Raw genomic sequence first — 18,253 nt, forward strand, 5'->3', positions numbered from 1 at the left:
ACACTAGTTGCATCCAGAAAAAGTACACATACTTTGTGTAGATAGTACACATAATGTGTGGATACAAACCTACCCATCCACCAATTTGTGGCTAATGGGAGCCATCTCTAGGGCTATCTCTACATAATAATTTTGTTGTATATTTGAAAACATTCCCTCCCCCTCGAGACTCTGCCATCCTGCCTTTCCCTCACCCTTAACTTTGCACTGGAATGGAAGAAAACAGCAACCATTTGCACCTGCTGCTTCTCCCCTTCTCACACTCCACTGCTCTCCCTCCCTCTCTATCTTCTCCTTCCTTCAGTCTGATGAAGAGGTCTTACCCCTTTTGCCAGCTCCAGCTCCACTTCCATCCCTTCCTGTCTTCTCCTGCCCCTTGTCCTTCTCCTATCTCTCTCTATGCTAGTTTTCAGACTCTTTTTACCCACTTAACGCTTCCCTGGAGCCTATAAACATGTCCAAGCCACCAAAAACCCTCTCTCTCTAGATGTGTGTGTAGGCAGGAAGAAATATTTCTCCTTTGCCAGCTGCTTATTACTCCTAAATCCAGAGAACCGGTTTCCAGACAAAACACAGAAACCCGATTCAGATAGCAAAGAAGTTCTGTTTTGGAAGAGAACAGCACTTCTTGTTTGGATAATTCTGTCACTTAGCGTTGGACTTGATGCCAAAAATTTCAGTTATTTGAAAATACTGAATTGAGAAAGAAATTCCCGAATTGGTGGGCACTTGGAACTTGGGGTTCATTTAGAGGGAATTTGTTATGGTTGGGGTTTTCTGTCAGCTATAAACAGCTATTGGAATATTGGAATAGGTGTGAAAAGTGGGAGAAATCTTAGAAATCATCTGCTCCAACCTTATTTTACAGATGAGGAAACTGAGACCTAAAGAGCTAAGTATCCTGGTGGTTCTCCTCTGGTTTTCCTCTCATTTTTCAATGTTTCCTAAAAATAGGAATCGAAGGAATCCTTGGATTGCAGAAAATGTTCTGAATGTTATCTGACAAGTACAGAAGATAAAGAAACCCTAGTGGTCAAAATGGGACCATCTGAAAATTTACGGCATGGTAGGCGCTCCCTTATTCTAGGCATTTTAAGTCTCCTGATGCAGCATTTTGGATCGTCACACAGATTCACATTAAGTTCGGCCTTCACAAAAACTCCCAGATCATTTTCATGGGATTATTCGTTTGCCTGCATCCCCATAGACACACACACCTGGTCTGCCTGTACCCCCTCACACACCCTCAAGACAGCAGAATTCCACCTGATGTGGCAGACAGATCACTGGGTTGGAAGGTGGGAAGGTTTGGATTCAAATCCTGCCTTATTCACTGGCTGGTGACCCTCAAAAGTCGCTTATTGCTGAAGCTCAGTTTCCTTACTGGTAAAATGAAAATAATAATAATGATGCACAGGTTTGTGAGAATTAAGGGGAAAAGATAATATGTACGTAAGATTCTTTGCAAACCTTAAGGAGCCGTGTAGATAGCACCTTTTAGGAGCAATCGAATGTCTGCTCGGTGTTCATTAGACACAAATTTCAGGGTTAGAACAGCCAAGGGAAACTTATAGATGAGATGAAATGTGATTCTCTGTGCTCTGTCCTCTTGCTGCCAGCCACCCAGAAGCAGAAGGTTCACCCAGGACTGACTTGGGATCATTTGGGTTTTTTCTGTTTCTTGGATGACCGTGACCATAGAATTCCTCATCAAGGAGCGAGTCTCCTGGGTGTGAGCCGCCGGGATTTAACCAGCCTGGCCCTCAGAAGGCAGATTTGGTCCCGTACTAGGACTGTGCTTAAGCATTTCCAGCTTAATGGAGCCCGTTAGGACTTCTGCTCCCCAAGAACCCAATATTGCTTCCATGGGGGATGAGGTTTCACAGCAGGAATATCGTTGTTACTGTTATACCTGACAGTTCTGTTGGCTACTGAGTATTGTCCCTATTAAATTTCACTTTCCTGGGCTCAGCCCAACTTCGATGTCCAGTGGACTCGCCGTCCTTCCTGATTTTTACCTCAAGTAATGTGTAAGTTCCCAATGAGGCCCTCGTCAAAATCGGGACTACAAGTATGGAACAGAACCAGAAGAGCCGAGGTCCTCTGCTAACTGCCACCCTCCCCCTTAAAACCAACGGCTGCTCCTTGGGCGGATGGAACCGCTTGGACCCTTGTGTACCGTGTCACTCGGCCCCCATCTCTCTCTGGCCCCTGACCCAGACAAGTCTGTAAGTGAGGGGCATCAGGAAGGAAGGCTTAGGCTCTATTCTGAGTTTGTAACAACTCGCCGTGCCTCGTTGGAAGCCAAGAGCTGCAGGGGCTCCCGAGTCAGGAAGAGGCAAAGTTAAGTCTAACTTAAACACTAACCGGGCTTGGTTAATTAATCTCTGATTGCCTGTTTCCTCATCTGCAAAATGGTGGAAGTAATAGCCTCTACTTCCCAGGGTGGTTGTGAGGATGCATAAGAGAATAACTGGGAAGCCCTTAGTGCAATGCCTGGCACAAGGAAGCGCTAAGATTATTATGGTTAATGTGACCCGGGCATTAGTGTAGTCTTCCCTTAATAGGAAACCAGAAATGGGAGAAACCATACGAGCCCATCTGGAAGAGAAGTATTGGGGGGTTGGGAATTCACCATCATGTTCCCCTAGCTATTCACCTAAGCTCTGCCACTCACTCCATATGGAATCTTGAGCCAGTCTCGGTTGCTCTCTGGACCTCACAGGACAGTCCCTAGTCCAACCCCAGGAGAAGAAAAGAGTCACCAAAAAGTGAGGGCACCTCCCTAGATCACAAAGCTAGGAAACATCTTAAAGTCATGATTTGAACTCAAACCCAATGCCCATCTACTACATCGTGTCCTTGTCTGTAAAATAAGTAAAAGAAGCTAGATCAGAAATCACAGCTGTGGCTTCCACTCTGATCTCATGCCATGGTGCTGCTTTTTCCGGAATGTTTTCTGTTCTTTCTTCCCTTGCTTTCCTAATACCACTCTTTAACGTTCAACTTTATCTTGTTTTTGATGGTAAGGGGAGGAATTGGAGATTTTAGGGAATTCTGGAGTCTCTAAGGCTGCTTAGGGAAAAGAATTGGTGAAAAAGCTAAGTAGCCTCTCACCAAGAATAGGTCTTATCCAAGGGAAAGGGACCTGTATGTGCCAAAATGTTTGTGGCAGCCCTGTTTGTAGTGGCAAGAAACTGGAAAATGAATGGATGCCCATCAATTGGAGAATGGCTGGGTAAATTGTGGTATATGAATGTTATGGAATATTATTGTTCTGTAAGAAATGACCAGCGGGATGAATACAGAGAGGACTGGCGAGACTTACACAAACTGATGCTAAGTGAGATGAGCAGAACCAGGAGATCATTATACACTTCGACAACGATATTGTATGAAGACATATTTTGATGGAAGTGGATTTCTTTGACAAAGAGACCTAACTAAGTTTCAATTGATAAATGACGGACATAAGCAGTTACACCCAAAGAACGAACACTGGGAAACGAATGTGAACTATCTGCATTTTTGTTTTTCTTCCCGGGTTATTTATACTTTCTGAATCCAATTCTCCCTATGCAACAAGAGAACTGTTCGGTTCTGCAAACATATATTGTATCTAGGATATACTGCAACATATCCAACATATAAAGGACTGCTTGCCATCTAGGGGAGGGGGTGGAGGGAGGGAGGGGGAAAAAATCGGAAAAGAAAGGAGTGCAAGGAATAATGTTGTCAATATAAAGTAATCATTAAATAAAAAATAAAAATTAAAAAAAAAAAAAGAATAGGTCTTATCCGACTAACAGGACTTTGGGCAAGATTTTCTAAAAAATGGTGGGAATATTGTAGGTAGAATTTATCTAGTTTTAGCAAAAGTTTTAATAGAGTATCTCTTACTCTTCTCATCCAGAAGATGGAAAGCTATGGACTAGATAACTCAGTGAGTAGTCATCAACGATTCAATGAGAGACAGAAAGCACACTGGCACACTGAGTGAAAGAGCCAGGACTCTAAAAGATCTTCACAAGTTAGAGCATTAGACTGACACTAAGAAGATAAAATTCCATAGGGATAAATGTAAAGTCTTGTCTTTGGCTCAAAAAATCAGCACCACGAGTGTAAAGTAGTGAAGCTATCATCAGAACAACATGATGGTTCTGAAGAAGATTTGGGAGTTTTAGGAGACTACAAGTTCAGTATGAGAGGGACAGAAAAGTGGAAGTTTCATTGCACTCCATACCCTCAGACCCCATCTGGAGCACTGTGTTCCATTCTAGGCACCAGAGACTAAAAGGGTCATTGGTAAACTGAAGAAGAGATGACTCAGTGGCTGCAGAATGGCTCGAGTCTCTGAAAGGCTCTTGTGTGGTGGAGGGAAAGGACTTGCTCCTTTGGAACTGAACTCAAAAGCAGGAGAAGCGAGTGAAAGTTACAGTCGCTCATTTAAGCCTGATGCCGGGAAACATGGGAGCTGTCCAAAAGTGGGCAAGATGCCCTGGACGGGTGTGATCTTCAGGTAGCCTAGGCTACAGCAGGGAATCCTGGGAGGATTTTGGGCCAACCAGCCACCAAGATCCCTTCCAGCCCTCAAGGGCCTCAGAACCAGGCTGCTCTTGTGCTGCCAAAGGCGCTGGCAGATGGATAGATGGATGTGTTTTTGACCCCTTTATACCCCCCTCCACCTTAATGACCCAGATACACTCAAACATTTTCTGACTAAAAATTTCTGGCCATCTGTCCCTCTTCTGTGCTGTACATTTTCAGTTGGAAAAAGTCTGAAGGTCTCCTTTTTCTTAGCTTGGGTTTCAGGCTTTTACTCTTATTTATAGCAAATTCCTCAATTCCTGAACACATGAAAGAAATGTGTACAAAAGCTCCTTCGACTTCTGGGTGCAAGCTCGCACGCGACGTTAAAATAAGACAAGTATTTTCCTGCTTATGTACAATTAACAGCGATCACCGCTGGCCATTGATGGCTAATCCCCTTCTGATTCACAGATTTGGGGATAAGGCTCTTCTGCCTTGCATTAACCACGTGACCTTGGCCAAATTGGAGCCAGGAAGTCCCCGGATTCAGTCCCACTTCTAACACTTACAGCGTGGCTATGGGCAAGTAACTACCACCGAGACTGGTTTGTCCCAGTGCCTGGTATCTGACCTTAGCAAGGTTATTGTAAGTTGCAAATGAGATCCTGTTCTCACTTGTAAAATGGAACTATTTGAGCCCTCTCTCAAGGGCTCTTCCAAGAACCAAGTGAAATAATGGGTACCGAAATTCTTGGAGAACTGCCACATGCACATTTCTAACATTTGAGGATTTTCTCCAAGTCCCCTTCGAGCCCCCCAATCCAATCCCTTCATTTGCTCACTAAAGAACAGAAGGCCTAGAGAGAGAGAAGTGATTTTGCCAGCTTCCTATACTGGCAAAGCTAGGATTAGAATTTAAGGCCATTTTTATCTTCATCTAATGAAGTTTCTCTATTTCCAAGATGGAGTGATTTGTTTGTTAGCCCCGACATTCACTTTACATGTTCTTTCCACCAAAGTTTGAGAATTTTATGTACATTTATTTAACCACTGTTTATCATAAGGCTATTGTGCTAAGCTCTCAGGATTCCCAGGCAAAGTAAAGCAGCCCTGCCTTCCGAGAGCTTATATTCCAAAATGTTGCATCAGCATGGTATAACTCTAACGGGAGGGGGCTCCCCAAAACACAACTAAGAAAAGGGAACGGCTTATTGGTGTGGACTGACCCTAAGTGTGGAACAAACCTCACAATCATATCTCTTCAAAAGGAAAAGAGTGTATGCTTAAATTGAAAAACCATAGCGATTATTGCGTTGTTTTATACACACTGGACTGGGGAAAGCGAGAAGGGCGGACTATATGGACGATCACGAATCCACTTACCTTAAAAACAAATCCTTCTGGACAAGTGTGATCATACTTGTACACCTTGTAGACCACCAGAAAAACCACGCAGGTCAGGAACGCCAAGGCGAACAGGACCAGCACGGTCACCTGCAAGGGGAAACGAGAAGATGAGCAGGGGGCCTTTGGGCTTGTCTATTCCTGGCTAAGACATCGGGGACCCCAGAAGCTTTCTGGCATAGAGTCCCTCAGCTGGAATTCCCTCTACAAGACCCAGAAGGCAGATCCTGGCCATAGGTGCCCAGAGCCTTGGGATCTTAGGTCCTTGACCTGCCACGGACCGTGTGACCTCCTTGAGACTCAGTTTCCCTCTGTGAAAAACTATGGCCGTAACACCAGTACTGTTGAGCTTAGGTGGCTTCTGAGCACCAAATGGGAAAACTGCATGGTCCCAAAAGCATAGGGATGGACGTGGCTGTTATTATTGGCAATAACAGCTCACTCTAGAGCACTTGGAGGTTTATCAAGCTCTTTTTTCACGGCAGCTCAGAAAGGACTTAGAGCAGACCGTCGGCAGGTGGCCTTGCTGCAGATGTGGGGCAACTCAGTCACTAGAATCCAGCCCAAACACGTGACAGTTCACAAACAGATGTTTAAGGAACAGCAGTGCATCTGTTCATTGAGACCCAAAGTAAAAGTTCTCTGAAGGCTCACTGGGACATGGAGGCGGCCCTGGGCAGAGTAAGTGGCAGCTTTGAGGACGGGCCTGGCACAGGACTGCCCATCTGCCATCCAGAACCCGGCTGGCCATGGTGGGAGGGGCTACAAGGTCCTGGACAACAACAGTCTCACCTCCTCTGCTTCCCCGATTTTAGCGGGGAAAAGCAAGCCCAAGGGCGGCAAGCAGCAGACCCCGAGTGTTCTGAGAGCCCACCAGCACCAAAGCAGGAGGCGCCGACTGCAGCTTCTCCCTCCTGCCACCTCGGGGGCACATCACATCACAAAGGTCCTCTCATGGTAACATTGGGGTGCATCTGTCCTCCCCCCATCCCTGGCCTACAAAACTCCAGACATCCGGCCCGAAAAATCAGGCTGGAACACCAGTTCTCTGCTAAATGGGTCAGAACGTCAACGGCGAGCCAGTTAAATTCTGAGACTTCGTCTCCTGACGATAAGGAATGATACCAGTGCTTTGAGCATCTGATGCGGTCAGGGAGGGACTGGGTTGTGGTGCTGAAAACCCAAATGCAAGGGGAGAGCTCGGTGGCGCTGAGCCTCAAGTGGGGAGGACCCAAGTTCCAATCCAGCCTCAGAAACTTAACTAGCTCTTTGCCCCTGGGCAGATTATTTAACCTGTTTGCCTCAGTTTCCTCTTCTGCAAACAGAGCAATACCTCCCTCGGAAAGCCGAGATGAGGACAAAACGAGACGACATTTGTAGTCTATCCCAGCGCCTGGCACACCTAAGTGCTGTATAAATGTCAGCTGTTGTCATTGGTGATGGTTCCGTTCACCTTAAATTAACACTCTTTGCTTCTTTTTATCAAAGGATGGTGACTGGACCAGAAAAATCATAGAAAAACAAGACTTTGTCTTGTCTAGAATCCAACTGGTGCTGTTTATAATGTTAGAAACCCGTCACCTTACAATCCCATCGATTAACTTTTAGTGTCATCAACGCACTAAGTCCCCTTCGAGCCCCCCAATCCAACCCCTTCATTTGCTCACTAAAGAACAGAAGGCCATTTATCTCATCTAGACGCCATATTAAATCGCATTCACTTAGCAATTCTTTTCAAGGAAAAGAGACCAAAGCCGGTAGAAGACAAGGGACGGTCTTTCCAACAGGTAGAAGAATGAAGGGGCCAAGACGAGGGGTTGAGGATCAGGGGAGGCTCATTTATAAGGGAGGAAATGACAAGATGGCCGTCCAACTCTCCCTGCCAGTCACTAAATGGAGAAGGGAACACTTGCCCTCGTGCTTCAGGGGGTAAATGTCCTCGGGCAGGGGACTGGTGCTGACTGTAGAGCAGTTCTGGAAAGCCAGATTTAGCCCTTAAATAACTGCTGCTCTCACAGGAAGTGGCAGGGTCCCTTTGGTCTTTGAACCCTTTTAAACTGTCGTTTCCCATCCCCCATGATTTTTCCAAATGTCAATCATGAAACTTCAGAAATGGAAGGTACTGTGAAAGGAGCCATTCCAGCCTCCTTCCCCATGCAGCTAGCTCCCCTGCTCCCATCTTCTGGTTTAAGTGAGATATTTTTTCAAAGAATACAAACAGACAAATTCTCAGACGAAGAAATTGAAACTATTTCTAGCCATATGAAAAGATGCTCCAAGTCATTAGTAATCAGAGAAATGCAAATTAAGACAGCTCTGAGATACCACTACACACCTGTCAGATTGGCTAGAGTGACAGGGAAAGATAACGCGGAATGTTGGAGGGGATGTGGGAAAACAGGGACACATACATTGTTGGTGGAGTTGTGAACACATCCAGCCATTCTAGAGAACAATCTGAATTGTGCCCCAAAACGTGTCAAACTGTGCATCCCCTTTGATCCAGCAGTGTTTCTACTGGGCTTATACCCCAAAGAGATCATAAAGAAGGGAAAGGGACCTGTATGTGCCAGAATGTTTGTGGCAGCCCTGTTTGTAGTGGCCAGAAATTGGAAACTGACTGAATGCCCATCCATTGGAGAATGGTTGAGTAAATTGTGGTATATGAATGTTATAGAATATTATTGTTCTGTAAGAAATGACCAGCAGGATGAAGACAGAGAGGCTTGGAGAGACTGACAGGAACTGATGCTGAGTGAAATGGAGCAGAACCAGATCATTATATATCTCAACAACAATACTATAAGATGATAAATTCTGATGGGCGTGGCTCTCTCCAGCAATGAGATGAACCAAATCGGCTCCAATGGAGCAGGAATGAACTGAACCAGCTACGCCCAGAGAAAGAACTCTGGGAGATGACTATGAACCACTACATGGAATTCCCAATCCCTCTATCTTTGTCCACCTGCATTTTCGATTTCCTTCACAGGCTAATTGTTCACTATTTCAAAGTCCTATTTTTTACAGCAAAATAACTGTTAGGACATATGCTTATATTGCATTTAATTTATACTTTAACATACTTAACATGTATTGGTCAACTTGTCATCGGGGGGAGCGGATGGGGGGAAGGAGGGGAAAAATTAGAACAAAAGGTTTGGCAATTGTCAATGCTGTAAAATTACCCATGCATATAACTTGTAAATACAAAGTTATAATAAATTACATATACACAATATACTTATATTATAAATACAGGGAGGGCACCTGTGTCAGGGTAGACATCCGCTCCCTCGGACCCAAGACTTCGTCAGCCCAGATTTCCTGCTGGCCCAGCCCTCACTTTGTTGCTAAGGGGTTGCTAAGACAACTGGGGTTGTCTGCTTGGTCTTTCCACATCAAGCCTCAGCCCTGTTTAACTTAGGGCTGGTTTAATCCTCCTTCCTGTGCTCATCACCTTTGATGGTTTCATTTTCCAAAGCCTCAGCTGACTGCTTGTTTCAGGACCTAGAAAATGGGTACTTAATAGGAGGAGTTGGGAGCTATCTGGGTCTCTGCACTTGGGCCAACGGAGGCCACAGGAGCACTTGGCTGGCCAGGGTCCCCCCAGAAATAGGGAACACGGGATAGACCCCTTCTCAGGGTCTTCTGGGAAATGAGAGGCTGAAGGAGCTGAATGGAGATAATGCTGCTGTAATGGGGGATCCTCATTTTATAAATGTGAAATCTCTCACAAGTCCTTTTATTTTTTGAAGTACCATCCACTGTAGCAGGGATTAAGTGTTTGCTGAATACAAACTGCAGGACACTAAATGTTACAAATTTCAAGGATAGGAAGAAGTAGGAGAAAGCTTGTTTAGGGGGCTCGTGGGAGATCCTGAGGCTGTGAAAAGATCAGGTGCCCAAGCAGGCAGCCGTGTCCTTAACCCCCCCCTCCCATTCAGCTTGTGTGTGTGTCTCCCCCGATGGATGGCAAGCTCGTGGGGGGCAGGGACTGCTCCTGCCTGTCTGTCTCCCCAGCAGAAACGGGCACTGAAGCGTTAGTGACAGACTGAGCATCCTGCCCCCACAGAACATTCCGCGTGGGCTGCTGGTGCCGGAATAAGAATCGCTTCCAGTTTATAAAGCATTTTCTCTCCGGTGAGCCTCCAGGTGGGCAGCGTGCCAGGCTGGCATTTTCCATGATTAGGACACCCTTGCTCCCTTCACTTACTCAACAGGCATCTATTAGGTGCCTGCTGTATCTAGTACGCCCCATGATTCATATGGCGGTAGACCCTAAGACGAAGAAAACATCACCCCTATCTTCCAAGCGTTCACAATTGGATGGTATAAACTAATCACAAAACGAATTTTAGGTAAGTAGATGGGTAAGAGTACGTAGTGCTATGGAATAACTCGGAGCCGAGTCCTTGAAAGCCGGGAAAAAGTAGGGCCCAGCGGGCAGTGCAGCCCAGCCTGGGCAGAGCGGGCCCTGAAGGCAGAGGGGCCGATACCTCCGCAGCCCACCTCCTTTCCTTCCCGTCTTTCAGACCTTTTCTCTGCCGGTCACTGCAGGTAACGTGCCCCAGCAGGCAAGGAGATGCCACCCGGAGTCCGGGTCTCCTCCCCGAGAAAGCTGGGGCCAGACGCCCCCGCCATGCACTATAAAGCCCCAAGCACTTGTGTCTCCGGAGATCATGGGGGCAACAGAGGCTCCCCGAGCCGCCTTCCTTCTCCTCCAGGGCCCGGGGCGGGGCGGGACTCTTCTCACTCTGGTTCGGTTAGGGCCTGGGGGGAGGGGGGACACAACGATTATCCCGAGCACTCTCGGGCAGGTGGACGGCTGAGGACACAGAGCCATAGAGTGTGGGGGGTGGGGAGAAGTGGAGGGGGTGGGGGGAACACCTCCTGATGAGGGTGGAGGGCCTAAGTGTGCCCCCCCCCCAGAGACCAGGCAACAGAGGGAGTCCCGGAGGAGCCAGTGGGGAGAAGAAGCAGGAGCCGCAGCAGCATTTCCTCCAGAGGGAAACAAATTCCTTCCGTCCAATTCCGGGGGACGCTGCATGTGTCAGATGACCCCCAAGTTGGGCAGGGTTCTCTGGCCCGATGGACCCCCAAAGAGGAGACAGCTCCAGTGTAGACACAAAGTGGGAAGAGAACCCTGGGATGTGGTGACCTGGAGGGGCTCCAACCCACCCGCTGACAGCCAAAGGAGGGCCTCTGGATGCACTGGGAAGAGGCCCCTTAGATGAGAACTTCCCTGCTGGTCACCCCGTCCTGTTCTAGCTCAAGGGAAGGGAGGAGGCTCCGCTGACTGGAGGACTTAGTGCCAGGACCAAGAATCCCCCTTGGGAGGCCAGCTGACCTCACCCCTACTTCTCCTTCCTCCCCGGCTGTCCCCCGATCCCACCACTTCACTCCGTCTGCCCCGTGGAAAAGCCCCCTCCTGCTGCCCTCCTTTGTCTACAAGGTGCTGCCCTGAGGCTCAGGGACCGGATGAGATCATCTCAGGGAGGCGGGGCCTTCCCGAGACCAGTGATCAAGGGGCTTCCCAGCCCGCTAGCCCAAGGGGAATCCTTTCTCCAGAGACACTGGCTCTGGAACCCGCCCGTGCAGCCTGGAAGGGCCAGCGGGGGAGCGCAGGCCCCGTCCCCTCTCCGGAGCGGCCTCCCGCTGCAGGAGAGCCGGCTGGTGAAGGGCCTTCCAGCGAGGAGGAGACCGAGGCCCGAAGGCTCTCACCTATGCCCAGAGGACCACCCGCTGCCCCCCCAACGTGTGCTGGCCAGTCACCTGTCCGCCGCCTCCCACGCAGACCCCTCGGGGGTTTCCGGTGGAGAAGGAAAGGCGAGGACTGGGTGCTGGGCCTATAGGGGGTCACGTGGCCAGCACGTCCCCATCCCTAGTCGGGCCCAGCGGGCAAATCGGACCCTCCCCCACGGCCAGGGATACCGCGCCCTAGAGGCGTCAGCGTCAGTGAGCGCCTGGGAGGGGGAGGTTGGGGGGGGACACCGGAGACCTCCCAGGCCCGGGCCAATGCAGGGGGTCTCCAGGGCCTCGGTGCGGGGGGGATCGTGCCAGGATAACCTCCAGGCCCACCTCTGCCGCCTGTGGGGCCGGAGACTCTCCCCCAGTTACCCCACTCCTCCTCAGACCAGGTCCGGGGTCCCGCGAGGATTCTGAGACTTCGCAGCCCCACCGAGGCTGAAAGGCCCAGAATCCTCCACCGAGGAAGATGGAGGGACTTAGCCTCGTGAAAAAAAGCTCTTAGGGCCGGGGCTCAGGGCATTTCCAGGGGCGCAAAGGGGTACAGCCAGAGCTCCCGGGGGAGGGGATCCCTCGGGCTCCTCTCCCAACGGCTCTCCAGCTCCAAGGGCTACCGTCCCCTGTGTGAGAAGCAAGCAACACCCGGGGAGCAGCCGGGAGCCCGGCCGCGCCCCCCACCAGCTTGTCTCTGCCCCAGTGCCAGGAGCGCTGCCCTGCGTAATCCGTGCCTGGGAGGGGGGAGGGCTCCCCCGCTTAGCTCTTCCCCCAGGGTCCTCGGGCCTGTCCCATCCCTCCCGAGGGCCCCTGGGGGTGGGGCTTGCTGTGAATGTCACAGCCCCGCCCCCGGCCCACCTTCCACCCAAATCAAATCAAGTCACCATGGTTACTGCAGACTGGGTGACAGCTGATGGCTCCAGGCTTCCTCCCACCCCACAGGCTCCAAATCAAAATCCTCTCCTGGCCCTCATAGCTCTCTAAGCCATGTCCTGTTGGAGGGCGGGGATTCTCTCACACTTGTACCCCAATGCCCGGAACAGGGCCTCAGATGGACTAAATGATTCATACATTGTCCGCCTTCTCCCCCCACTGCCTCCAACCTCCCCCTCCCTCTCCCCCTCCTTTCCTCTCTCTCTCTCCTGCTTTCTTTCTCCCCCTCCCTCTCTCCTGCCTTCTCCCCCTCCCTCCCTCCTGCGTTCTCCTCCTCCCCCCTCTCCTCCCTCCTCCCCTTCCCCTTCCCTCCCTCTCTCTCTCCTTTTTCCCTCTGCCCCCTCTCCTCCCTTCTTTCTCCATCCCCCTTCCCTCTCCCTCTTTCCTGCCTTCTCCTCCTCCCTCTTCTCCCTCCCCCTCCTTCCCTCTCTCTCTCTCTCCTGCTTTCTTTTTCCCCCTCCCTCTCTCCTGCCTTCTCCCCCTCCCTCCCTCCTGCCTTCTCCTCCTCCCCCCTCTCCTCCCTCCTCCCCCTCCCCTTCTCTCCTCCCTCTCTCTCTCTCTCTCTCTCTCTCTCTCCTGCTTTCTTTCTCCCTCTCCCTCTCTCCTGCCTTCTCCCCCTCCCTCTCTCCTGCCTTCTCCCCCTCCCTCTCTCCTGCCTTCTCCCCCTTTCTTCCTTCCCTCTCAGTTTATAGGACGCCTCCCAGAGATGCCCAGAGGCATTGTTATTAGCTAAGTGGGGGGGGGGGGGAGAGGCCTGGATAGAACAGCAAGGACACGTTGTATTCGAGGTCCCCGGGCCTGCAAAAGCTCCAAACCTACGACCAAGTCGTTTCTCCCCCAGTCAAACTGACACTCGCTGGAGTCCCCCGCCATGGCCATTTTCCAGGCTCACACTGGACTTGGAACAAAAGGGCAGAGGACTAAACCTGTGTCACTCAAGGTGGGCCGCCCCCGCCCCCATAATACATCTTATAAATATTTAACTTCCCAGCAGGCTCAGCGGGAGGGCCGCCCAGGAGACCCTGGAGAAAAGCCGAGAGCCCCTCCCCCCTTTGCAACTGCAGATGCAGACCCTCCCAGCAGCAGCCCTAGAGAGGAAAGAGCGCCTCGAGGCGCTCCCACAAAGGCCTCTGTAGGGGGGCCCTCTTACATTTGTTTGTACCATCTCTGGTCATGACCAGAGGACTTTTTTTTTTTTAATATATAAATATGCCTTCAATTAATTAAGCTTCCCTCCCCTAATTGGCTCCAACCTCCTGAAAGGAGCCTAGGTGTAAAAGCTCCGGGTGACGCATTTCCAATTCCCGAGACAAAATCTCTCCGAACCCTTCTTCCCATGTGGGAGTTACCTAGCAACGCAACCTAGCAACCTGGGAGGCGGGGTTCATCCCAGAGCGAGGACGGCCCAGTAATGGCCAGAGGACTCTTTGCAAGGGGGCCATCCCAAGATGGGGGAAAACCACGTGCCTGCGAGCGGGTTTCTGCGACCTCCGCAGCGCAGGGAGAAAGGGCCCCGGAGAGGGCGGCGGTCCCTTTCTGTGCGGCTCGGACGCCCCAGAATCGAGAGTCTGCTCCTTGTATTCCTTTCCTCTGGCTCTGGGATCCAGCTGTGTGCGCCACATGTGCCAGATCGGGGGCGTTAGCCCCATACGGACAGCAAGAGAAACTATGGCCCCATCCCAGGGGACTGCGGAGCCCGAGGGGCAGGCTACTTAGTTACCCCTGAAAGCGAGTTCGCCTCCATTTCCTCATCTGTGAAATGGGAAGATCTCTAAGGCTTAAAATCCTCCCAAATCCTGGGGATCCTCGACTTCCATTCACACAATTTTTCCCCATGCATTCTCCATCTTTAGGGCCCCTCATGGCCCAGCGCACCAAGCTGCAATGTCACCTAACTGCTAAAAGAAGTGAACAGATCTCATTATCTCCATGGATTCAAATCCGCTTTCACACTGCGGAACAAAATCTCCGAGTCAGGGGAGGAGGGAAGAGGGCGCCTTCTGCTTCCAGCACTGAGCCTCCTGATCCCTCTACAGCTTACAGGCTACCATTTTCATAAGTAACTGTGCCTTAAAAAAATCAACTGGTAGTGAATCTTCTGTAATAGGACGAGCCCTTCTAAAATGAGCTAAGCTGGCCCTCAGACACCAGCCGTCCCGTCCTCAAGGGCCCCATGCTCCGAGCCCCCAGCCAGACTGAGCTTGGCGGGGCTTGTGTTCTGCCTAGAAGAGCTCAAGGTCACCTTGGTGTCTCCGGGAGGCATTGGGCCTTGGAGGCCGGCTGCAGAGGGGCCGTTCCCACGCACCTGTCAAACTATTTCCTAAAATATAATGGCTTCATTTAGTTATTAAAACAAAAAAAACCTGATGTGAAAAGAGCATCAGTGTCTCTCTGATCTCCTCTCCCCCTTCCTCCTCTCCAGCATTATTAAAGGACATTTCCTATATTTATAAATGTTTCCAAGAAAAATTAATCAGGGTCTCAGACCAGAACCTCAAGCAAAGAGGGAGGGACACCCGTTGTTATCAGCAGACAGGGCTCTCCTCCCAGCCTCCCGGCTAAGTAGCTGTGTGACTTGGGGCAAGCCGATTATTCACAAGTCACAAACTCCAGCCTTCTGGGCTGTCACTGAGCAGATGGTTCTAACGTTCTACAGCGACTGCTCCCTGAAGCTCCCCCTCAGCCGGCCACGGAACATTCCCTCTCATCCGCACTTTAAGCGGCAGCCCTAGAGTGAAGTACAGAAAGTGAGACGGGAGCACAAAAACAAGACCCTGCCGAGGTCACCGGGGCTCTGGGTGCCTTTCTCCCACCGGCCCCAAGAAAAGCTGCCCAGCCCAATTAGATTGGCAGCTTGACTAGTTTTAGCGTTTCCATGACCCCTAACTTATGCTGGGGCTCCTAAGGCAGAGGTCCTGTTCTTGAACCCCATTAACCAGCCACGTGCTCGGGCCCTGGAGTATTCTTACTTAGGCCATTTTGCTGGGATCCGGTAAAGACACAATAAAGCCCACTCTATAAACGTGGATAACCCTAAATGCTGCCTCTTCTTAACTCCATGCAGTGGAAGGCTGCTGGGCAGGGAGGGGAGCAAACATGCCGGGAGCAGAGGGGAATGGGAAGACCAAGAAGAAAGGCAAGATGGTCTTTTCCACTCTTCCAGCGTGTCCCAACAAATGATTAGAGCTAGACCGCAAAGTCAGTCTCTGAGGCCCACTCCTTCCACTGGCTCTCAGCCAGCAATGACTCCCCTCACTTCAGGCCACGAGGGTCCCCAGGCTCACAGAGCCGATAACATCCCTCTCTCTCTGGGCTGGTCTGACCAAATCTCATCCGTTTTAGGTGCCTCCCCAAGTCTCTTTTCCACCCACTTATCATGGAATATTAGACACAGAACTATCTTTATCTGTGCCTTAACTCCCTATGAATCTACAAATTGTCCAGAACAGTGCTTCCAAATGATTTCTCTTCCCTGCTCAGCCATTTGATTCCCATTTCCCCCATTACTCATGATTTTCAAGGAAAAATGGACTTCTCCATTTGAGGGTACTGACCAATTAACTTAGCCACATTGCTGCTCCCTGCCCCCAATTCCTTTCCCGACATTACCTCGGATTTTGTCTGAATCCCATTTTCTGCACGGGAAGACACTACAATGACTCATTAATACATCAATGAGATGTCCTTCACTTCCTGCACACCTATCCAACAACTCTTGTAACGTGAGCTTTTTCTCCCCAAGCCTCATATAACTTATCCCTGTAATACATTTGCCAATTAGCCACACGATGCCACGAGGAGACGCTTTTTCTAGGGCTGCCGTGGAGCGATGGCTAAATCTGTTCTATTCCGACTCCAGTGCCAAGTTCCAGCGGAAGCTTTCCTGACGGTTTAAGTATCTGCAGCAAGTTTCCAAAGACTGGTGTAAAATAAGTCATCCATCGGCAGCCTGTGTGATGCAACAAGCAGGTGGGCTGCTCTTGCATCACTATTTTCGAGTCTCCTCCACTGGATTGTAACCCCTGGGGATCAAGGAACGGAACCCGTTCTTCTTGGCATTCCCTCTGCACTGCCCAGTGCCCCCTCCCGGCCTCTGGACACCTACCTTGAATCTCTCGGAAACGCCTTCCGTGATGCTGATGGTGAACTCGGCTATCTTGGGAGTGCGGAATTTCCCTTTCTTCCGATCCGGCTCATACTCGGTTTTGGTTTTGACCACCACCTTGTTAAAAAAAAAAAAAAAATGAGACAAGCAAGATATCAATGGGATAAAAATAGATGGACGGGCCTCAGGACGCCGATATGCAACATAGTCATAATTTTAACCACGAAATGAGGTCTGTGGAACTGCATTTTCTTTAGAGAATCAGGAGGATGCGAATGCCAGCATCCCCTCTGAGCAAATGCTTTGGTTTTCCCAACTGTGAAAAGGAAAAAAATGGTCCCTCTCTCTCCCTCTCCCCCTCTTCCCTTCCGCTAAATTCTCATCAAAGGGAACTGGCCCAGCTGAGCACTGGACCTGGACTTGGGAACATGAGTTCAAATCCGGCTCTGTCACACTTATGTCAAGTCACTTAACCTCGGTATATCTCAGTTTCCTCATCTGTAGAATGAGGATAACGACACTTCCCTCCCAGGCTTGCAATGAGGAGCCAGTGAGATAATATTTGTAAAGTGCTATATAAATGCTGGCTCTTATCAAGTCCCTGGGACTTCAGATTCGGACTTTTAGCGCCGAGAGATCCCTTCAAAACCCTCTGGTCTCCCTCCCCCTCCCGCCCCCTCACTCATGTCACCACAAGTACCACAGACTGGGAGATGGGGAGTGACCAAGGTCCCATAGTTAGTCTGTGGCAAAGCCCAGATCCGATTCCCAACAGTCTGTTCCCCTGAAATCATTCTTATTGAACCAGCGATTAAGCTTTGCAGACAAAAAAAATCAGATTTCTACCACAACTGTCGTTGTTTCCCCTCCAGTATCCTTGGGAGCTGGGGCTCGGGAGCTGCAGCAGAGCTGCCCTGGTGAATTCTAGCTTTCCCTACAACGTGCTGTTCATTTAAAAAGAGAGACAGAGACAGAGAGAGGAAGAGACGCTCAGAGACAGAGAGACCCGAGAGAGGGGGAGGGAGTCATTGGAGTAGACAGTCAGTTACCTAGAACTAATGAGCATTCTCCAAGCAAACCCCGAGGGCTCCCAGGTGTCTCTGCGCTCGCCCCCAGGGACCGCCTCGCCCTCCTGACCCTCCCAGCAAGGCAAACTCCCGTGGGCTCCAGGAGAAGCCCCAGGTGAGGGAAGGCGCTGTTCCCACATGACAGAGAGCGGGACGGACCAAGGACAAGGAGTCTCTTGGCAGAGCCGTCCCCGAAGTAGCAGAAAATCAGGTGATCCTTCGGGCTCTGCCCGTTGCCAGGACGCGCCATCATTCCCACCCCCATCGGGTGACTCAAGGAGATAGGCCGGAAAAAAGCACAGAAGGAAAGAGAATGAAAATGCCCCGAGCTGGAGGGGAAACAATGGAGAGCCCGAGGCTCCAGCCCCTACCGAGAGCCCCTAAACCTCTCCCAGCTGGCACTCAACTCTCACCTCCTCCTCCTGAGCCACCAGCCCTATTTGTCCTCCTCTAAAGTCTCCCGGCTGTTCAT

The 18,253-nt window shown here is 50.4% G+C and overlaps 1 protein-coding gene across 1 annotated transcript in view; it reads right to left on the reverse strand.

Annotated features, from left to right (window-relative positions):
* The window catches only part of NSG1 (neuronal vesicle trafficking associated 1), a 28,865-nt gene that overhangs the window by 4,028 nt on the left and 6,584 nt on the right, over positions 1-18,253 (reverse strand). The window contains exons 3-4 of the mRNA XM_051967030.1: positions 16,715-16,831; positions 5,914-6,024 (exon numbers count right to left, since the gene is read on the reverse strand). Of these exons, the coding sequence (XP_051822990.1) occupies positions 5,914-6,024; positions 16,715-16,831 (228 nt within the window). The remainder of the gene's footprint in view (positions 1-5,913; positions 6,025-16,714; positions 16,832-18,253) is intronic.

This window comes from Antechinus flavipes, chromosome 6 (genome assembly GCF_016432865.1).
Source record: "Antechinus flavipes isolate AdamAnt ecotype Samford, QLD, Australia chromosome 6, AdamAnt_v2, whole genome shotgun sequence".
Lineage (NCBI taxonomy): Eukaryota > Metazoa > Chordata > Mammalia > Dasyuromorphia > Dasyuridae > Antechinus > Antechinus flavipes.